Source organism: Carassius carassius, chromosome 35 (assembly GCF_963082965.1).
Source record: "Carassius carassius chromosome 35, fCarCar2.1, whole genome shotgun sequence".
Taxonomy (NCBI): domain Eukaryota; kingdom Metazoa; phylum Chordata; class Actinopteri; order Cypriniformes; family Cyprinidae; genus Carassius; species Carassius carassius.
This window is the reverse complement of record NC_081789.1, coordinates 20,141,924-20,158,308: the sequence shown is the minus strand read 5'-3', so window position 1 is coordinate 20,158,308 and position 16,385 is coordinate 20,141,924. Positions and strand designations below refer to the sequence as shown.

At 37.6% G+C, this 16,385-nt stretch overlaps 1 protein-coding gene and 1 long non-coding RNA gene across 8 annotated transcripts in view; one reads left to right on the top strand and one right to left on the bottom strand.

Moving 5' to 3' along the window:
- The first annotated feature begins 506 nt into the window (after window positions 1–506).
- The window catches only part of tnikb (TRAF2 and NCK interacting kinase b), a 70,732-nt gene continuing 54,853 nt past the window's right edge, over window positions 507–16,385 (top strand). For 2 of the 7 annotated variants that reach the window (XM_059524863.1, XM_059524861.1), the window contains exon 1: window positions 508–856. In XM_059524863.1, the coding sequence (XP_059380846.1) occupies window positions 800–856 (57 nt within the window). In that variant the 5' untranslated portion in view covers window positions 508–799. Of the gene's footprint in view, window positions 857–16,385 lie in introns of all 7 variants that reach the window. The other 5 variants (XM_059524862.1, XM_059524866.1, XM_059524865.1 and 2 more) reach the window with 4 other exon arrangements.
- Window positions 13,952–15,106, bottom strand: LOC132115745 (uncharacterized). Its single transcript, XR_009425553.1, has 2 exons — window positions 14,850–15,106; window positions 13,952–14,174 (listed from the first exon to the last, which is right to left on the bottom strand). It is a non-coding gene; the product is annotated as an uncharacterized LOC132115745 (long non-coding RNA).

Below are 16,385 nucleotides of genomic sequence, written 5' to 3'. Positions count from 1 at the left end.
TAAAATGGAATTAGCTGATTTTAGCTGGTCTCCCAGCTTGGCTAAGCTGTTCAAGCTGGGTTCCCAAACTGGTCAAACTGGTTTTAGCTGGTTGGTCAGCTGGTCTCCCAGCCTGACAAGCTAAAGATGGGGTCAAAACCACTCTAAAACCAGCCTGCATCCAGCCATAACCAGCAATGACAAGGCAGGAAGATCAGCTTAAACCAGACAAATTTGAATTTTTGAAGCTATGCTTTTTTTAAAAGTAGATTTAAAAGAACTACAGATGTTGTCCAGTTTGTTAAGTATGTTAACATATCCATGTGGTAGTTGCAGTCATTATATATATATATATATATATATATATATATATATATATATATATATATATATATATATATATATATATATATGTGTGTGTGTGTGTGTGTGTGTGTGTGTGTGTGTGTGTGTATAGTAGTTTGTTTGAGTTTGGCCCCGCCTTTCACTCAGAGGCCACGCCCTAAAACGCTGGTGATTGACACGCTTTCCCCGCCTGAGCCTGATTCACACGTCCATTGGCACTGGTGCTGTGGAGTCGGACTCGTGCAGCAGCAGATCATCGGTACAATCACGAGATGTCTCCTTCACATACAGTCCTATAGCGGCTAAATCGGTTTTATAAACCCGGATTCGCGAAGAACAGCGGTTCCGTTCCATCCGTGAGCTTCAGCTGCTCCGACTGAAGTCAATCCAGCCTGTTTTGTGTATTACACGGATCAGTTCGGCGTCTGTATTCATGTTATTGCGGGCATTTTTTTGTTGAATACAACAGATAATCATGGCGAGTGACTCTCCTGCGAGGAGTCTGGATGAGATCGATCTGTCTGCTCTGCGGGTGAGTGGAGAGCTAACGTTACAATCAGATGTTTGGACTTACAATGGGTGAAATATATTGTTCAGCATCTCGCCATTAATGATGGAGGTGAAATATGGGAGCTGATTTTCATGCACCTGACCGAGAAACACAGCTTAGAGATGCACGAACCGTTTTAGTATTAGTAGAAATATTACATTATTAGATATGTTTATTTAAGACACAGGTAGATATTTTTTATTATAAGAAATTTGAGAAAAATATTTAACTAAATCTGTTAGTCCTCGAGCATCAGATGTAATAATAGCGGTGGAAAAATTGCATTATTATTATTAATACTAATGTTGAATAATTCGTCTGGAGTTCTTCTTTATCCAATAATTGGAACATCCTATTCAATAAACATTAGTCTTTAATTTCTATTCCTTAACGTGATTTACACGACCGACGTGATTATGGTCATTTTGTTTGTCAAATTTCGCATTGTATACTGTGACCAGTTTGTCGTTTTCTTTGCTAATTATAGCTAGATGTTTTAAACTGATACACATAGACTGTATCTGGTATTCATCTGACCGATATGCTCTATCCTGTGTGAGGCCTGTAATGTAAAGCAATGTGTACATTGCAGACAGCTTCACAATCACTTCTGGTCCCCGCCATTATCTGATAATGATATAATATATAGATGTTTTAGTGTTAAACGTGCATGTATTGTGTTGGATTTGCAGCCTCTGTCTGTCTTTTGTTCGGTCTGTTTGAGATCATTTCTCTGTGACATACATTCTGTGTCTGTGTGGTCATAGTGGTGTGCGCTGGGATGCTCTAAGTGATCTGGATGCCAAAGTCCCTTGGTTTTCAGATGCTTTGCTTGATAGATACTAAGTTCCCCCTTTCCCATCAACAGGAAAAATCACTGGCCCTTAAAAACCTGCTGGAATCAAACTGGGAGTTAACGTTTTTCATTTTTAATACTTTTTTCTTTTCTAATTTTTAGTGGATCTTCCGGTAAAAATTAAAAAAGCTTGCATACATTAAATTTTTGATTTGCAATGCCAACATCTCAAAATCCAATCAGAGAACAGATTTATAAAACCAAGGCCCCACCCTATGTTTTTCAATAATTCGTTACACTCAGTCGTGCGCCACGATAAAAAAGAAAACATCTGTCACTATACTTCTGTTTCATCTCAACTGTAAATTACTTTGGATTTTAGAACATGTTTTCAAAACTTGTAAACAAAATCTTGCGGAAATACTGGCCTGATTCATGCTGCTCTTTGTTTCGGATGCTCTAGTTTCTAGACGCTCTATATGATGTGTGCAGGGTCTCTGAATGTGGCGGTAGTGCACAGACAGTGTGCTCCTACTGTGGGCTTGTGTCAGATCTGTTGAGTGAGATGACAGACCATGATTGTAGGCATGTTAGTTATACAACATGATCTTACCTGCGCAGCTTGAGTCACGTCTGGACATGATTTGTGAGGTTATCAATCAGTTGACTGTGGGAAGCCGAGAGGGGTTTTACTCTATATTGTAATGTAAAGCAGTTTAGATTGCAACTAACCTGTGACTGTTTAGCATCACCTGACTGGTGGATTTCCGTGCCATTGCATCAGATGGCACAGGATATACTAAAAACTATTTCAGACTTGTGTTTTATAAGTGGAAAGTTTCCTCTCTGAATTAGTCAGAGTTTTATCTGTCATATTCGGTTTGGTTGCGCTGTGGAAACCGCTCACCATGCCTGACTGTAGTCTTGAGCGACCATGTCTGTTTACATCGCTGTGTAGGCGTCTGGCATTTGAGACACTCTCTAGATTCAGAAAACAGTACAGCGGCCCTCTCAAGCTTTCCTGTGTCTCTCCATGTGAGGTATCTTTAATACTTTTTCCCCCCTCGCCACTACCCATGGCCAAAGCTGTTTTCCTCATGTCTGCTCACGAGCTCGCCACTCTCGCAGGATCTTTTGTGCTTAAAAATTAGGTCACCCAGTACAGTGCGCATGGTCTTGCCTCACAGGGGAAGTGTATACTTTATGTTTTGCTGACACAGATCTGGACAATGTGCTTGATGCTACATATTATGCGCTTGTTTATCTGTAAACTAAATCAAACATATTTCAAGAATGTATTCCTTGTATGTATATATGTAATGAAGATTTTGTATATATAACGTAAGGTAATAGTAATAAAATCATTTTCTTCTGATTGAGAGAGGAAATAGGCTACTTCAGTAGATTGACTTTGAATGCTCTATTTTACTGTCATGATTCCAAACAGCCGGTAAGCAACAGGTGCTTGAAACGCTGTTTTGTATTGATGAGTCGGCTGCGGTATGGCCAGCTGAAAGCAATGCTTCTCCACCACTCACTGCACAGAACAGACACAGAGAGAGACGACACTGCGCCGGGACAGTCAGGGCTTGCTGGTCAGCACTGGCGAAGTCTTCCAACTGAATCATAGCTAAGGTCTATCCAAAAAAGTCGCTAGCGTTGTCAGTATCATAGACTGTATAAAAACATTGACGTAGTGTCCGTGACGTCACCTATAGGTTTCCGAAGAGCGTTTTTGAAGCCACAAGTGGGCGGAGGTGGCCGTCGCCATCTTGGCAGCGCGTCACCGAGCGTCACTCCCAGATATTCGTAAATGGGCAGAAAGGCGGGAGCTTGTTTGTTGAAACCATGCCTACCTAGCTCGACGGCTTTGACAGCAGCGGCAATCCACCTGTCACTTAAGCTGAGCCCTTAATTATGCAGAACTTTAAGGCTTAATATAATTTAAATGGATGAGTTATAAAAAAAATCCACCTCCCTTATAGTTGTCACGAAGGGCAAATTAGCTATATAGACCAAAATAATTTCTTGAACCAGGCTGTTAACTGTAAAGTTGGGCATTTTAACATGGGGAGTCTATGGGATTGACTCCCTTTTGGAGCCAGCCTCCAGCGGCCAGTCGATGAATTGCAGTTGCAGAGGGAGCGGAAGGTCAGTGTATATATATTCTATGGAAAAAAGCAGCTAAAAGTGTCTGAAAGTTGCTAAATCTAGCGCTGAAGTCGCGCTCATGTGTGAGAGGCGCGGGAGCTGATGGCAGCGGGCGGTGGATATTGTGGACGAGTTCTTCTGTGTCTTTATGTCCTACTAGTTCTACAGCTTCAGTTTTGAAACTTTCACGCTTAAGCCCCTTTCACACTGTGATTCCAGCAAATACACGGGTAATGTGACCCGGCAATTGTTCCCGGGTCACTAGATTTTGCACTTTAACACTGCCAGTGATTAACGTTAACCGGAATATGTGCTTGCATTCACACACAACCCGTAAAGGTCCCGTAACGACACGTGACATCAGGGCATGACGTGTAATGTACGAGTCGAAAACGTTAGGCACATTATACTTTTACTGAAGCAAGCGAACGATCTCAGCTTCAGCTTGGAAAGTGAGGAACTAACTGATCTCTGCTTCATTACAGTTTGCACATATTTTTTTTGTCGCGAATGTTGATCTTCCTTAAAAACAGCTGGTAAAAGAGCGCGATAACGTGTGCCATCACTACGACACGCCATTAGATCTGGCTTTTGTTCACACAGTGCTCATCCCGGGATTGAACCCGGCAATGTTACTAGGTCCCCGACCCGGGATCAATCCCTGGACGACGTGTTTCCTTTCACACAGAAGGCGACCCGGCAATGTTCTGACAATTTGCCTGGTCCCATGCCTGGTCCGACGTGCAGTGTGAAAGGGGCTTTAGTAACACATACAGCTGTGTCCTCGCCACAGTGCAACAGTGAAAAGAGACCCCTCTCAAACGTGTTCAGAACATTATTTAAACGACACCGGTATTGCGTTATTTAAAAAATTCATGTCATAAAAAAAATAAACACCGGTATTCTGTTTGAACCAATATACTGGCCAGCACTATGTTCCACCCCTAAAAATAAGTATTAGATGAAAATAAGTTTATAAGTTCATGTTCAAGGTCCAGAAAGGTAGTAAGGGCATTGATAAAATAGTCCATGTGACATCAGTGGTTCAACTGTAATTTTAACGATGTCCTTACAACCTTTTTTGGCCTTGAACTTGTCAGTTGCATTGCTGTCTATGCATGGTCAGAATGCTTTCGGATTTCATCAGAAATATCTGAATTTGTGTTCTGTGTTTTTTCAGTGACCTATCCCTTTAAGTTGAAGTACAAAATGACTAAACTGAAATAAAAATAAAGCTATTAAATATAAATATTTACAAATAAAACAAATTAAAAAAATGAAAAATGCACACCAAAATTTACTAAAGCTTGAAAAATTATTAAAACTGAAAATAAAATAAAACTAATTCAAAATATTAATGAATACTATAATAGCATATTATAAAATACCAATATAGCCTTTTAGCAGAGCTTAATAGTTACTATAATAGCATATTAAATACTAGAATAACACTTGATTATTATCACCATCCATTGGGTTTAAAAGTCTTGTTGAATATGTCATGGATGGGTTGCATTTCTTTCTTAACCACAGTGCAGTGCGATGTAACTTTTTGCATGTTACTTCTACAGAAAGTGTGTGTGTGTATGTTCAACCTATTTTGCCAGCATGGATGAACGAACATATAATTCCAGCCTCGTGTTTTTTCCTGTGAATAATGAATAGCTAAAGGACTGTTACATCCCACAGTCATGTCAAGGGGAGGTGGGGAGAGTCCCAGCTTTAGATGTCAGCCAGTGTTTTTCGTCTTTTCCTTGTCGTTATTCTGGCCAGCAGCATCTGCCTCTTGAGCTCCGGGGCAATGTTACTCAATAAAAGAACATATGAAAAGCTAATACTCACCCTCATGCATGTAGGGATATTATCAGTCTTGTTATCTCTAAAGAGCAATCGTTCATCATAACCTCCTCATCACTGAGCAAATGTGGAAGAGAGGCGGTTTTGGGGTCGGGGGGGTTCCTGGTTTTAAAGATGATCACTGGAGCACCGTCAAGAGTAATGAAGCACTGTAATGAAGCACTAATGAGGTTCTGTGATTATTTGAGCACTGGAGGTCCTACCAGATGTGTTTATATGTGGGAGAATTTCCTTTAATGGAAACTTCTGCTATGTTTTTCCCAGTGGTTTTGTGTTATAGCATTTTTTTTTTTGGTTCAGAAAGATAATATGTCTTGGTTTTGGGATCAGCTTTGAAATATATAGAGGTATCTTGTTATAATATTTCACCAAATAATTACATTTCTGTTTTCATTTACTCCAAACCGCTATGACTTTTTCTTTAACAAAAGGCGTTTAGCTGAATGTTGATGCTGCTGTTTTTATATAATGAATTCATATGGTGACCATATGCTGTCAACTTCAAGAAAAGACCATGGAAGGGGACTATATGACTTTATTTCCAAATTTTGAGGAACAGAACGAACTTGAAGTCATTGTTGAAGTCGCCCTTCTTCAAGACCTAAAAATAAAGGTTCTTTATTAGCATCTGTGGTTCCATGAAGAAGCTTTATTCGATGAAAGATTCTTTATAGTGGAAAAAGATAATATATTAAAATGGTTGTATTAAGAACTGTTCATTGAAAGGTTCTTTGGGGAATCAAAAAAGGTTATTTTATTTTTATTTTTTTGCATTACTGCGAACACTTTTTGTGTAACGAGTATATCTCATTTGCACTTGGCCGCACTTGGTCATGTGACATAAGAGAACCAATGGCATTTAGCATCATTGATGTCAGATTTGAAAAGGACAATTTTCATTGAATATTGATTTGAAAGTTCACTTTGTGAGCAGTGCATGCTACTTCTAGCACATTTACATCTATGGTCATTTTTGACCATGTACTTTCATTTTATGGATAAAGCAGCTTGTTTCATGTTTCATGGAATAAAAGAAAGGAATACAGTTTTGGAAACGCATGAGAGTGAGGAAATGACTGGAATTTCATTTTTGGGTGAACTACTCCATCATGCCTGCTTTTCTTACAGCTGGTGATTAATTGCATGGGGATTAACAAGAAATGTAATTACTGGTGTTGCATTACTGTATTGCCCCGGTCAATGGGTTCAGCTTCCCCTCTCAGGTATATTATTGTTTATTCTGTTCTGCTATGCAGTGTTGCAGTGCTGTCATTCAACATGGCATGTCTAAACGTGCTCTAATCTCCAATGGTCTTTCAGAAGATGCTTTGAAGACGCCTTTCTAATGCAAACAGCATGGTCACATGGCTCTACACTATAGGGATTTGTTTACATGCAGCTTCTCCATTGGAGAGCTCAGATTAGTTTAGTACAACTTACAGCGGCTAGTACCAATGACTGTTCAGGGTTTTGTTCTAGTTTATTTTTAATATTCAGTCATTTTGGTGAATTTTTCTTTGTGTGGGCCTGTTTTTTTTCTTTCATTACAGATCCCACACAACACATACTAAGTATAAATCACATACATTTTTTACTTCTAATTTGCTTAGAGTCTTGGTTGTAAGTTTTACTAAAAAGTACAAAACGTTGTACAAAACCAGAACTTCGAATTAAAAGCTTAACATTCAGCACTTCAGTAAAGCTTTGCAGATGGGCCCCTTCCTTAGTGGTGTTTTCAAGAGATTAAGTGAATGGCCTCCCACTCAAAAACTGGACCACTTAATTTATGGTCCTTATGGGATTGACCCAGCCAAAATTCTAATGACACAGGTGGGGTTTAAAGCTACAGTGTGACTGAAGCATGCTTTGAGTCCATTGCTAGCTATATACCATTCCACTTCCAAAATATTACCGCACTGCCTCCATCCTTAAAACTATACTACTACAAAAAAAGTAAAGTACGTACTTGTTGATTTTTTGCTCAAAGAAACACAGTTAATGCAAATGCTTTATCAATTTGCACTGTTTTCCAATAGCAGCTCGTATAAACTTCTAGGCATTGATGTTTGCCTACAAAACTACCACTGGCTCTGCACCCATTTACCCAAATTTGTTACTTAAGACTTATGTGCCCTCTAGAAGCTTGCGTTCTGCAAGTGAACGTCGCTTGATTGTGCCATCCCAAAGAAGCACAAAGTCACTTTTATGGACTTTTAAATTAAATGTTCCCTCCTGGTGGAATGACCTGCCAAACTCAATCCGGACAGCTGAGTCCTTAGCCATCTTCAAGAATCGGCTTAAAACACATCTCTTCCATCTTTATTTGACCCTCTAACTTTAACACTCACTATTCTAATTCTATTCTTAAAAAAAAAATCTAACTACCTTTCTAATCTTTTTGTATTCTATTTTCTTTTCATTAATTATGCAATTGTATGTGTGTATGTGTAAAGACCTCTAACACTAGCTTGCTCTATTCTTTTTTTATTCTATCCGTTTTCTTTATATTATATTATTTAAAATCCCATGCTACGTGTACTGTTAACCTTACTGAGACTTGTTATAGCACTTATATATCATTGCTCTTTTTGTTGTTTTTGATTGCTTCCACTGTCCTCATCTCTAAGTCACTTTGGATAAAAGCGTCTGCTAAATGAATAAATGTAAATGTAAATGCTATGCTTAGTTTTATGCATTGTTGCATTATGAAATGTGTCTGAGCAGAATTCATAAGTTGCGTTCTCAGTGTTGCTGTTTGTGCAAACTGTAAAATACTTTTCTCTTTTAGGTCAACTACTTTTATGGTGGAGCAACATTTTAAAAGTAACCAAGATCAAATTGACGTGCTTATAGAATCTATTTGAATAACCTAAATACCGGTTTAATGGCTTTTGAAGCAACTCTGTGGTTGACTACTAGTTACTGTGAGAGAAATGGAAGAATTCACTTTATGTAGAACAAAACTGCACGCCCTCAATGCATGAGCCAAGCCCAATGTGTGCATGCATTTGTGTAGAGTATGTTTCCACCCTGTGAAGTTGCAAGTATTTTGTTGCTTAATCTGGGAATTCTTAGACACTGTAACTTGTGCAAATCCTAGTAAATTCCTAAACGTTTTCTCTATAGAGAAATTACATTTTTAACAATAAAATTTTATTTAAAGCTTTCAAGATAGACCTACTATGAACTAAATAAGTTCCTCTAGAAGCCATAAAGTTGTATAGTATCATTTGAAATTTTACATACCCGTGTTAAATTATGATATATATTTATGTATTTATTTATTTAATTTAAAGATATCTTACCAATCCCAAACTTTTATGTAAATGGTGTAAATAATGGATTAAATATTACACTTGTTTTGTAATTTATTTTAAATTAAATTAAATGGAATATTAAAGCATAATGACTTAATGATCAAATTTGATCAAATAAATGGAGCCTTGGTATTTGGTCTGTTGCATTCTTTCAAAAACATTTTATATTAACAATAAAGTATATACTTTTTACAGTACAAATGGTCCCTTTTTCATATTTTCAGGTATATATATTTTTTTGTGAATTATCAGTAATAATGTGAATCATCTCAAAGGTGACTTGTTTGGTTCAGAGCTTTTTTTGAGGATTTTTTGTTTTAAATATCCCTGTAGGGAAAATGAAAGGGAATAATACAGAGGGTGCTGCACTTGCACTGATGGACTGCACTGGTGTACTCTGTCAGTGTTAGCCTGATGCCTGAGGTGTCTTTCCATGAGAAATATGAACTTGCTTCTTAAAAATAAAAATAGTCTGACTCATTGTGTTATTTTTCTGAACCAGCAGAGTAATGGTGTATCATTACAAACTGCTGAATGCCTGGAGAAACATGGGCCACTTTAAGCATCTTTAAATTTGTAAGCAGAATGTGGTGGTCTCATTTTGGTCAGCAGTTTTTCCCCCATGCCTGTCAATCTGTAGGAATGCGTTTTTGAGGCAAAACATTCTGTTCGAGAATACAAACGTCTCCAAGTTAATGTTAAGCAAGCATGGATATTATACACCCTTCCTTTCTCCAGCACATTTCTCTGTAAAGAACTGTAGGGTTTCACAGTCTTATTTCAGGAACAAAATGTCATGCAGGTTCAGGCACATGCATGAGTTATGTAAGATAGATACGAGAGTGTTTATTTAAAAAGAATCACAGGAAGAAGATGTTCCTGCAGGACGGTGACGGTGCAGGTGTGTAATTTCGGGAATGTTCCGTCAGGTCTCAGAGCAGTGGCGATATTGATGGGGTTTCCGCTCACAGCAGTGATGTTGAGAGTAAGGTCTCTGTCCGAATGCTGAGCGCTCTGTTGACCTAATTCTTCCCACACTGACTCTGTGGCTGGGTGTTAAAACTCGTGCTTGGTTTTAAAGAACCTGAGCTGACTATACTGTGTCATTCCACTTTAGCTTGTACCCATGTGCTTTTAATTTACTGTAAATTTATGTTTGTTTCCGGGTGTTCCAAGGCAGGCATACTTCCTTCTGGCTGCAATTTATAATGATTCTTGAGTCTTCAGATGAAATACTTTATGGGATGTCACGGTATAAGATATTGTGTTAATGAAAAATTATATTTGTAGTACAGTATATCCAAAGGTCAAATAGTACTTCATACAGTAATGTTTAAACATTTTATAATGTTTTTGAAAGAAGGATCTAAGCTTAACAGGGCATCATTTATTTGATCAAAAATACAGTCAAAACAGTATTTGTGAAATATCATAATTTTAGAATAACTGTTTTCTATTTTAAAGTGTTTCACTTTTCGGTTGTGACAGCTGAATTTCACACAATCCTTAAGATATCATTCTAGTTTGCGGGTTTGCTGCTCAGAAAAATTATGATGGATGACAAAAAGTTGTGCTGCTTAAATGTTTGTGGAAACGGTGATGCATTTTTTAGGATTCTTTGATTAACATAAATTTCAAAAGAACAGCTTTTATTTGATATACAGACCCTAAACCTTTTTAAAGGGATAGTTCACCCAAAAATAAAAATTCTGTCATTAATTAATCACCCTCATGTTGTTCCAAACCTATAAGACCTTGATTCATCTTCAGAAGACAAAGTAAGATTTTTTTGATGAACTCCGAGAGCTTTCTGATCCTGCATATAGACAGTGACACACCTGCCACGTTCAAGGCACAGAAAAGTAGTAAGGACATCGTTAAAATAGTCTGTGTGACAGCAACAGATCAAACTTAATTTTATGCAGCTACGAGAATACTTTTTGTGCACAAAGGAGAAAACTAAAATAACAAATTTATTCAACAATTCTTCTCTTTCATGTCAGTCTTTGTGTGCGTATATAAGAGTGTATACCATGATACTTTGATTTCCATATTCACGTACCAAGGTATTTAGAGCACTTAACAGAAAAAATGTTTGACAGTTAGTGGGAATACAGCCAATTAGATTTCCCAAAGTATATTCGACCAGCCTGACTGAGATTCTCATTGATCTAGAGTGCAGGTGCCATTATTGCACTTCAAGTAGGGCTGGGCGATATGGTGCAAAAAAATTATCTCTCTATATTTAGCTATATCTCGATATACGATATATATCTCGATATCTTTACAGGAAAAATAACCCCCCAAAAACTACTGCAAAAACAAATATGCCAAATATTACATGTTTAGGGCCCTATGAAATGTTTTATTTTTTTCTTCACAATATGTTTTATTGTAACCTAATTCTGCGATTTAGCATGTGTAATTATTTAAATGCATAAAAGCAACTTAGAATTATTTTTCTTAAAATAGCCTTATGTGAAATGTTTTTTCCCCTCTCATTCATTTAATTTATCTTTTAAATATTGAAAATTAAGCAAACTTTATTTTTCAGTAAACAAAGGGGATTACTATTAAAAATAAAACATGGAAGAAATGTTGTATAATTGTTCCTTAATTTATTTACATTTTACATTTACATTTTATTCATTTAGCTGACGCTTTTATCCAAAGCGACTTACAATTGCTATATGTCAGAGGTCGCACACCTCTGGAGCAACTAGGGGTTAAGTGTCTTGCTCAGGGACACATTGGTGTCTCACAGTGGATTCGAACCCGGGTCTCTCACACCAAAGGCATGTGTCTTATCCACTGTGCCAACACCACCCCAATTTATGTTCATTTCATTTTAATAGTAGTAGTAGTAGGCTATGTTCATTTTGCTGAACAATAGTAATAGATTTCTGGCAAATAATTTTATTTTGACAGGTTTACCTTTACAGTTCTGTGTATGTGATACTACAGTCTATGATGTGATATGACGCTAGTTTTACTCAAATCAAACGGTCAGATGCTCATGAAGTGACTCTCAGTGCAGTTCTGGAGATGTTGTTCATGTGTTTACGTCCTAATTTAGTGAGACGACAGAAGCTGAAAAGCTTCCGTGTGTGTAATAAACGCGCGTCTGCACCATTCTAGGCATGGGCGTTTTCCGCAAATATCACATTCGAATATTTGAGCTCACAAAAAACTAATATTCAAATATTCGTTTATTTAAATTAAGTTTAATGAGACACGTTATTTTTCTGCAACATTTATTGTTTCCGTCATTTTTGAACAAGCTTACATACAATAACCTTGAACATTAGACATCGTGTTTTGTAGCTGAAAACCTTTAACAATGCGTGCAAGAAGTACAGATTAAAAGCAAAAAAAAGTGAACAAAGAAAACACGTAAAGCAGCCTGCAGCAATTAGGCTATTGTACAGAATGTAGCTTACACTTAACTTTGAAACTTTTAAGCCGTCAGCAAATCTTTTTTGCTTTTTTTTCTATTGTTTTACATGTTCTTGTTAAGAAACACTGGCATGTAAACATGATCGGGGGAAAGTCGTCTCCTTAGTCTGTTAACAATAAGGCCGGAGAAGGCCGCGGAGAAAACGCGCTCTGACGGCACAGACGTTGGTGGGATACACAAATAATGGTGTGCTAAGCGAATAAGTTTTGTGAAGCGCTTCGTGTTTTTGTTTCACCACTGAATGGGATCCTCATCTGGTGGAATACATGGCTCCAGCAAGAACTGTTCCCACTCGTCTCGGCTGACTCTCTGTAATCATCGCTGAAGAACTGGCTCAGCTTTTTATGACGAGTGGGCAATGCATCCTCTTCATCGTTGGTGGCGGCCAATGTTTTTTTTCTTACTTCTCTCATGTTTTCACTGAGAAACTTGATGTTTGTGCCGAGGGTCTAGGGCGGACGCGAGAAGAGGAGTTTTCACTGCATTCTCCAAGTTAGCGGTGTTTATCCGTTGCTTGCTGCAACAATGTTCTTGGATTCGGTCACTTTCTGTGATTTCTCCATGCCATATTTGAAGTACTGTAGAAGACTGCAATTCTTATTCATTAATTATTTTTTGCTTGCATACGTCTATAAATATGCCGTGGAGAATCACAGAAAGTGACCGAATTAGGTTTTATTGTGGACTTTGTTTTTCTTTTTTTTTTATGGCAAGCAAAAATATAGCGAAATTCAAATATAATTTTTATTTATCGAATAATTAGAGCAGAATGAATATTCGAATGTTCGACTATCTGTGCACACCCCTACACCATTCATTAACACAGACATGCAGAACATGCAGGATTCATATTTAAATAGACTTTTCCATGCTTAATATTTACAGATATTAGTCCATGCCGCGATTTGATGTGAGTGCATTGACCTACTTTTGATTAATTAATTCAAAATTTGACAAATTCCATGACATTCCATGTTAAACTGTAAATTCCGTGTTTTTGACTGGATTCTGCGATTCCGTCTGCGTTTTCTGCATCGTGGAAATCATAGGGCCCTACAGTAGATATCTGCCTGCTGTTCGCCCGACGCCTTAAAACCGAGGTATCTCCATATAATGAAGCCAGTTGTCCTTTTTTTTTTTGAATAGTTCTGTAGCCTCTGGTCTGGTTGTGGATGCCGCCATGTTCAACACGCAAGGGGAGGGGGAACAAAATCAAGGAGGCTGGGGGCGAGCACAGCACAGAGAAGACAAACAAGCAAAGTGGTGGAATCAGAATTAAATATAAACAATATATCGATATATATGATATGTCCATATCATGTTTAAAAAATATGTAAATATAACTTCAAGGCAGGGCCGTTGATAAGTGCTTACAAATGAACACCTTTCTCCAAGATAACCTTTACCATAGTATTCCCATTGTATTGTTTTTTTTTGTTTGTTTTTTTTTTTGTATACGCACATACACCTTGTTCTTCCTGAAAATCCCATTCAGTAAATGTAACAGAGACCTGGCTCAGCCCTGGTGATTATTCACATCTTAAAGAACTTGCTCATCCAGACTGCCTATTTTTTAATTCTCTGAGATCCGTTGGTTGTGGAGGTGGATTGGCAACAATTTTCAAGAACTCCATTAAGTGCATTCTTCTACCTAGTGAAATCTTTCAAACCTTTGAGGTGCAGCTTTTAAAGGTTGATTTCCCTACCCCCTTGCTCTGTGCCCTGGTATAGACTGTTTCATCGGGCGCATGCGCCTGGACCTAAGTTAACTTCCGATCTGTGTTGTGTATATCGGTCTGGCTGCAGTGCCTTCTACAAACGCAGTTAAAGTCAAGGTGATGAGTAGACTGAAGTTGGGCTCAGGTGGTTGTGCTGCTGGATGTGTTTCCCATACATTTATTTATTTTTGGAGACTCGCCACAATTTTAATACTGATCGATTTTCAAAAATGCTTCGTTGAATAAACAAGAGTAACGTTACGTACTGCACGTTTAATAATAATAATTCCTTACATTTATATGTTTAAATATCAAAACGAGGCACAGGTGTTTTTATATCGCTGTATTTCTGAAGGAAGACTTGCGTGTTATATGCCTGATAAAGCAGTGTGTGAGTGTACCAGCTCTGCTTTGTTTACAGCTGTTACTGGGGAAACCTCTATTTCTCGCGCTTTATGTCTGTGCTTTAAAACATCTGCTGGCAAAGAATGAATTTGCATTTTCATTAAGTCCTCCTGGTCCACGCAGCAAACATATTTTATTTGTTATCAAAAAATATCTACTCTAGAGGGACTTGGCTGTTGTTATTGATTCTATTTGGAAGTCTACCGGAAGTTAAGTTAGGTCCACAAAAGTGCGCATGCGCAGTAATGTTTGTTTATGTTGTATCTGTTGAAACCGTCTATACAGACCACCTAATTTTAATAAGGAGTTTTTTTTATAATTTTCTAATCTTCTGGACTCCCTGATGCCACATTACGACAGTTTTCTGAACTTGGGTGATTTTAATATTCATGTCTGCCGCCAGTCTAAACATTTGGGTAAAAAGTTTTTAGGTCTCATGGGCTCTCTTTATTTTGAACCATTTGATTCTGGACCCACACACCAGAAGGGTCACACCCTGGACTTGGTGTTCTTACTTGGTTTTCCAGTGACTAACCTTGAAATTTTGGACACCGCTATCTCTGATCATTATCCAGTGGTTTTTGACTCTGTATTAGCTGGTACCCACTCTAAACTATATCACTCTCCACGTTTATCTAGACGTTTTGATTCTTCTACTGCTAGGTTCTTCATTGATGTTTATTTATCTTCAGGGAGTGTCTTAAGCAGTATCAGAATGCTGTTAGGGTGGCACAGTTTAAATATGTCTGATTTAATTGCACAAATCTCTCAGGGGCTAGGACCTCTGACATAGTTAATCAGTTTGGTTCTTTATCCTCAAATTTTCATGACCGTGTCAAAAATCTTGGTGTCATCTTTTTTTATTCTAATTTGAGTTTTGATAAGCAGATTAGTGTTATTATTAAAAGTAGTTTCTTTCAGCTAAGATCTATTGCCAAAATCTAGGTGATTTTCTCTAAGAAAAATCTTGAAACCGTTATTCATGCTTTTATTACCTCAAAGTAGAATTACTCCAACTCTTTATACCTGGGTTGGCCTAATTCAACTGTAAATCATCTGCAGGTTCAAAACGCAGCAGTCAGGCTTTTGACTTGACACTAAAATATCAACACATAACTCCTGTGCTTGCCTCTCTTTAATATCTCTGTACAGAATTTGGTTGCAACTTCTGTTGTTTTTAAATGTGTTCTATAAATTAATAAACTAAACTAAATGTATATTCATCTCAATGAACCTGTATCTATCCTTCATGTTCCACCATCTTCATCTTCAGCTTAAGCTGTTATGCATGTTTTTGTGAATTCACTGAACCATATTTCATAAATTACCCCTCTGGAAACGGGAATGTCAGCTATTGTCGGATTACCATGGCAACATATTGTTCCAGGTGTATTGCATTATTTATTGGTCATGCTTATATTCATGAGCAGCATGCTTGTTGGAGCTGAATTGAATTCTGACAGTTCTGGTAACTCCTTCAGTTTTAGTAACTGAAAACGATGAAAAGTAAGAGTGATTTGATTTCAGTCTTGTTGGCTTTTTATATTCCCACCTACAGATAATGTGTTTTGCCGTCACTTTTAAATAGAAACGGCACAGTCAGGTATATATTATTGGTTCTCGTGCTAAAAATATCTTTAATTTAGACAGGCATGATTGCAGACATTTCCATTAAGGCAGAGTTTTCTGCATAACAGCACACAGGTAACTGATTATTGGTATGAAAAGACTAAACATTATTATTATTATTTGGTTTGAAATTTGTTTTGGGGGGGGGGGGGGTCTGGGAAAAAAAGTGTTTTTGTTTGCA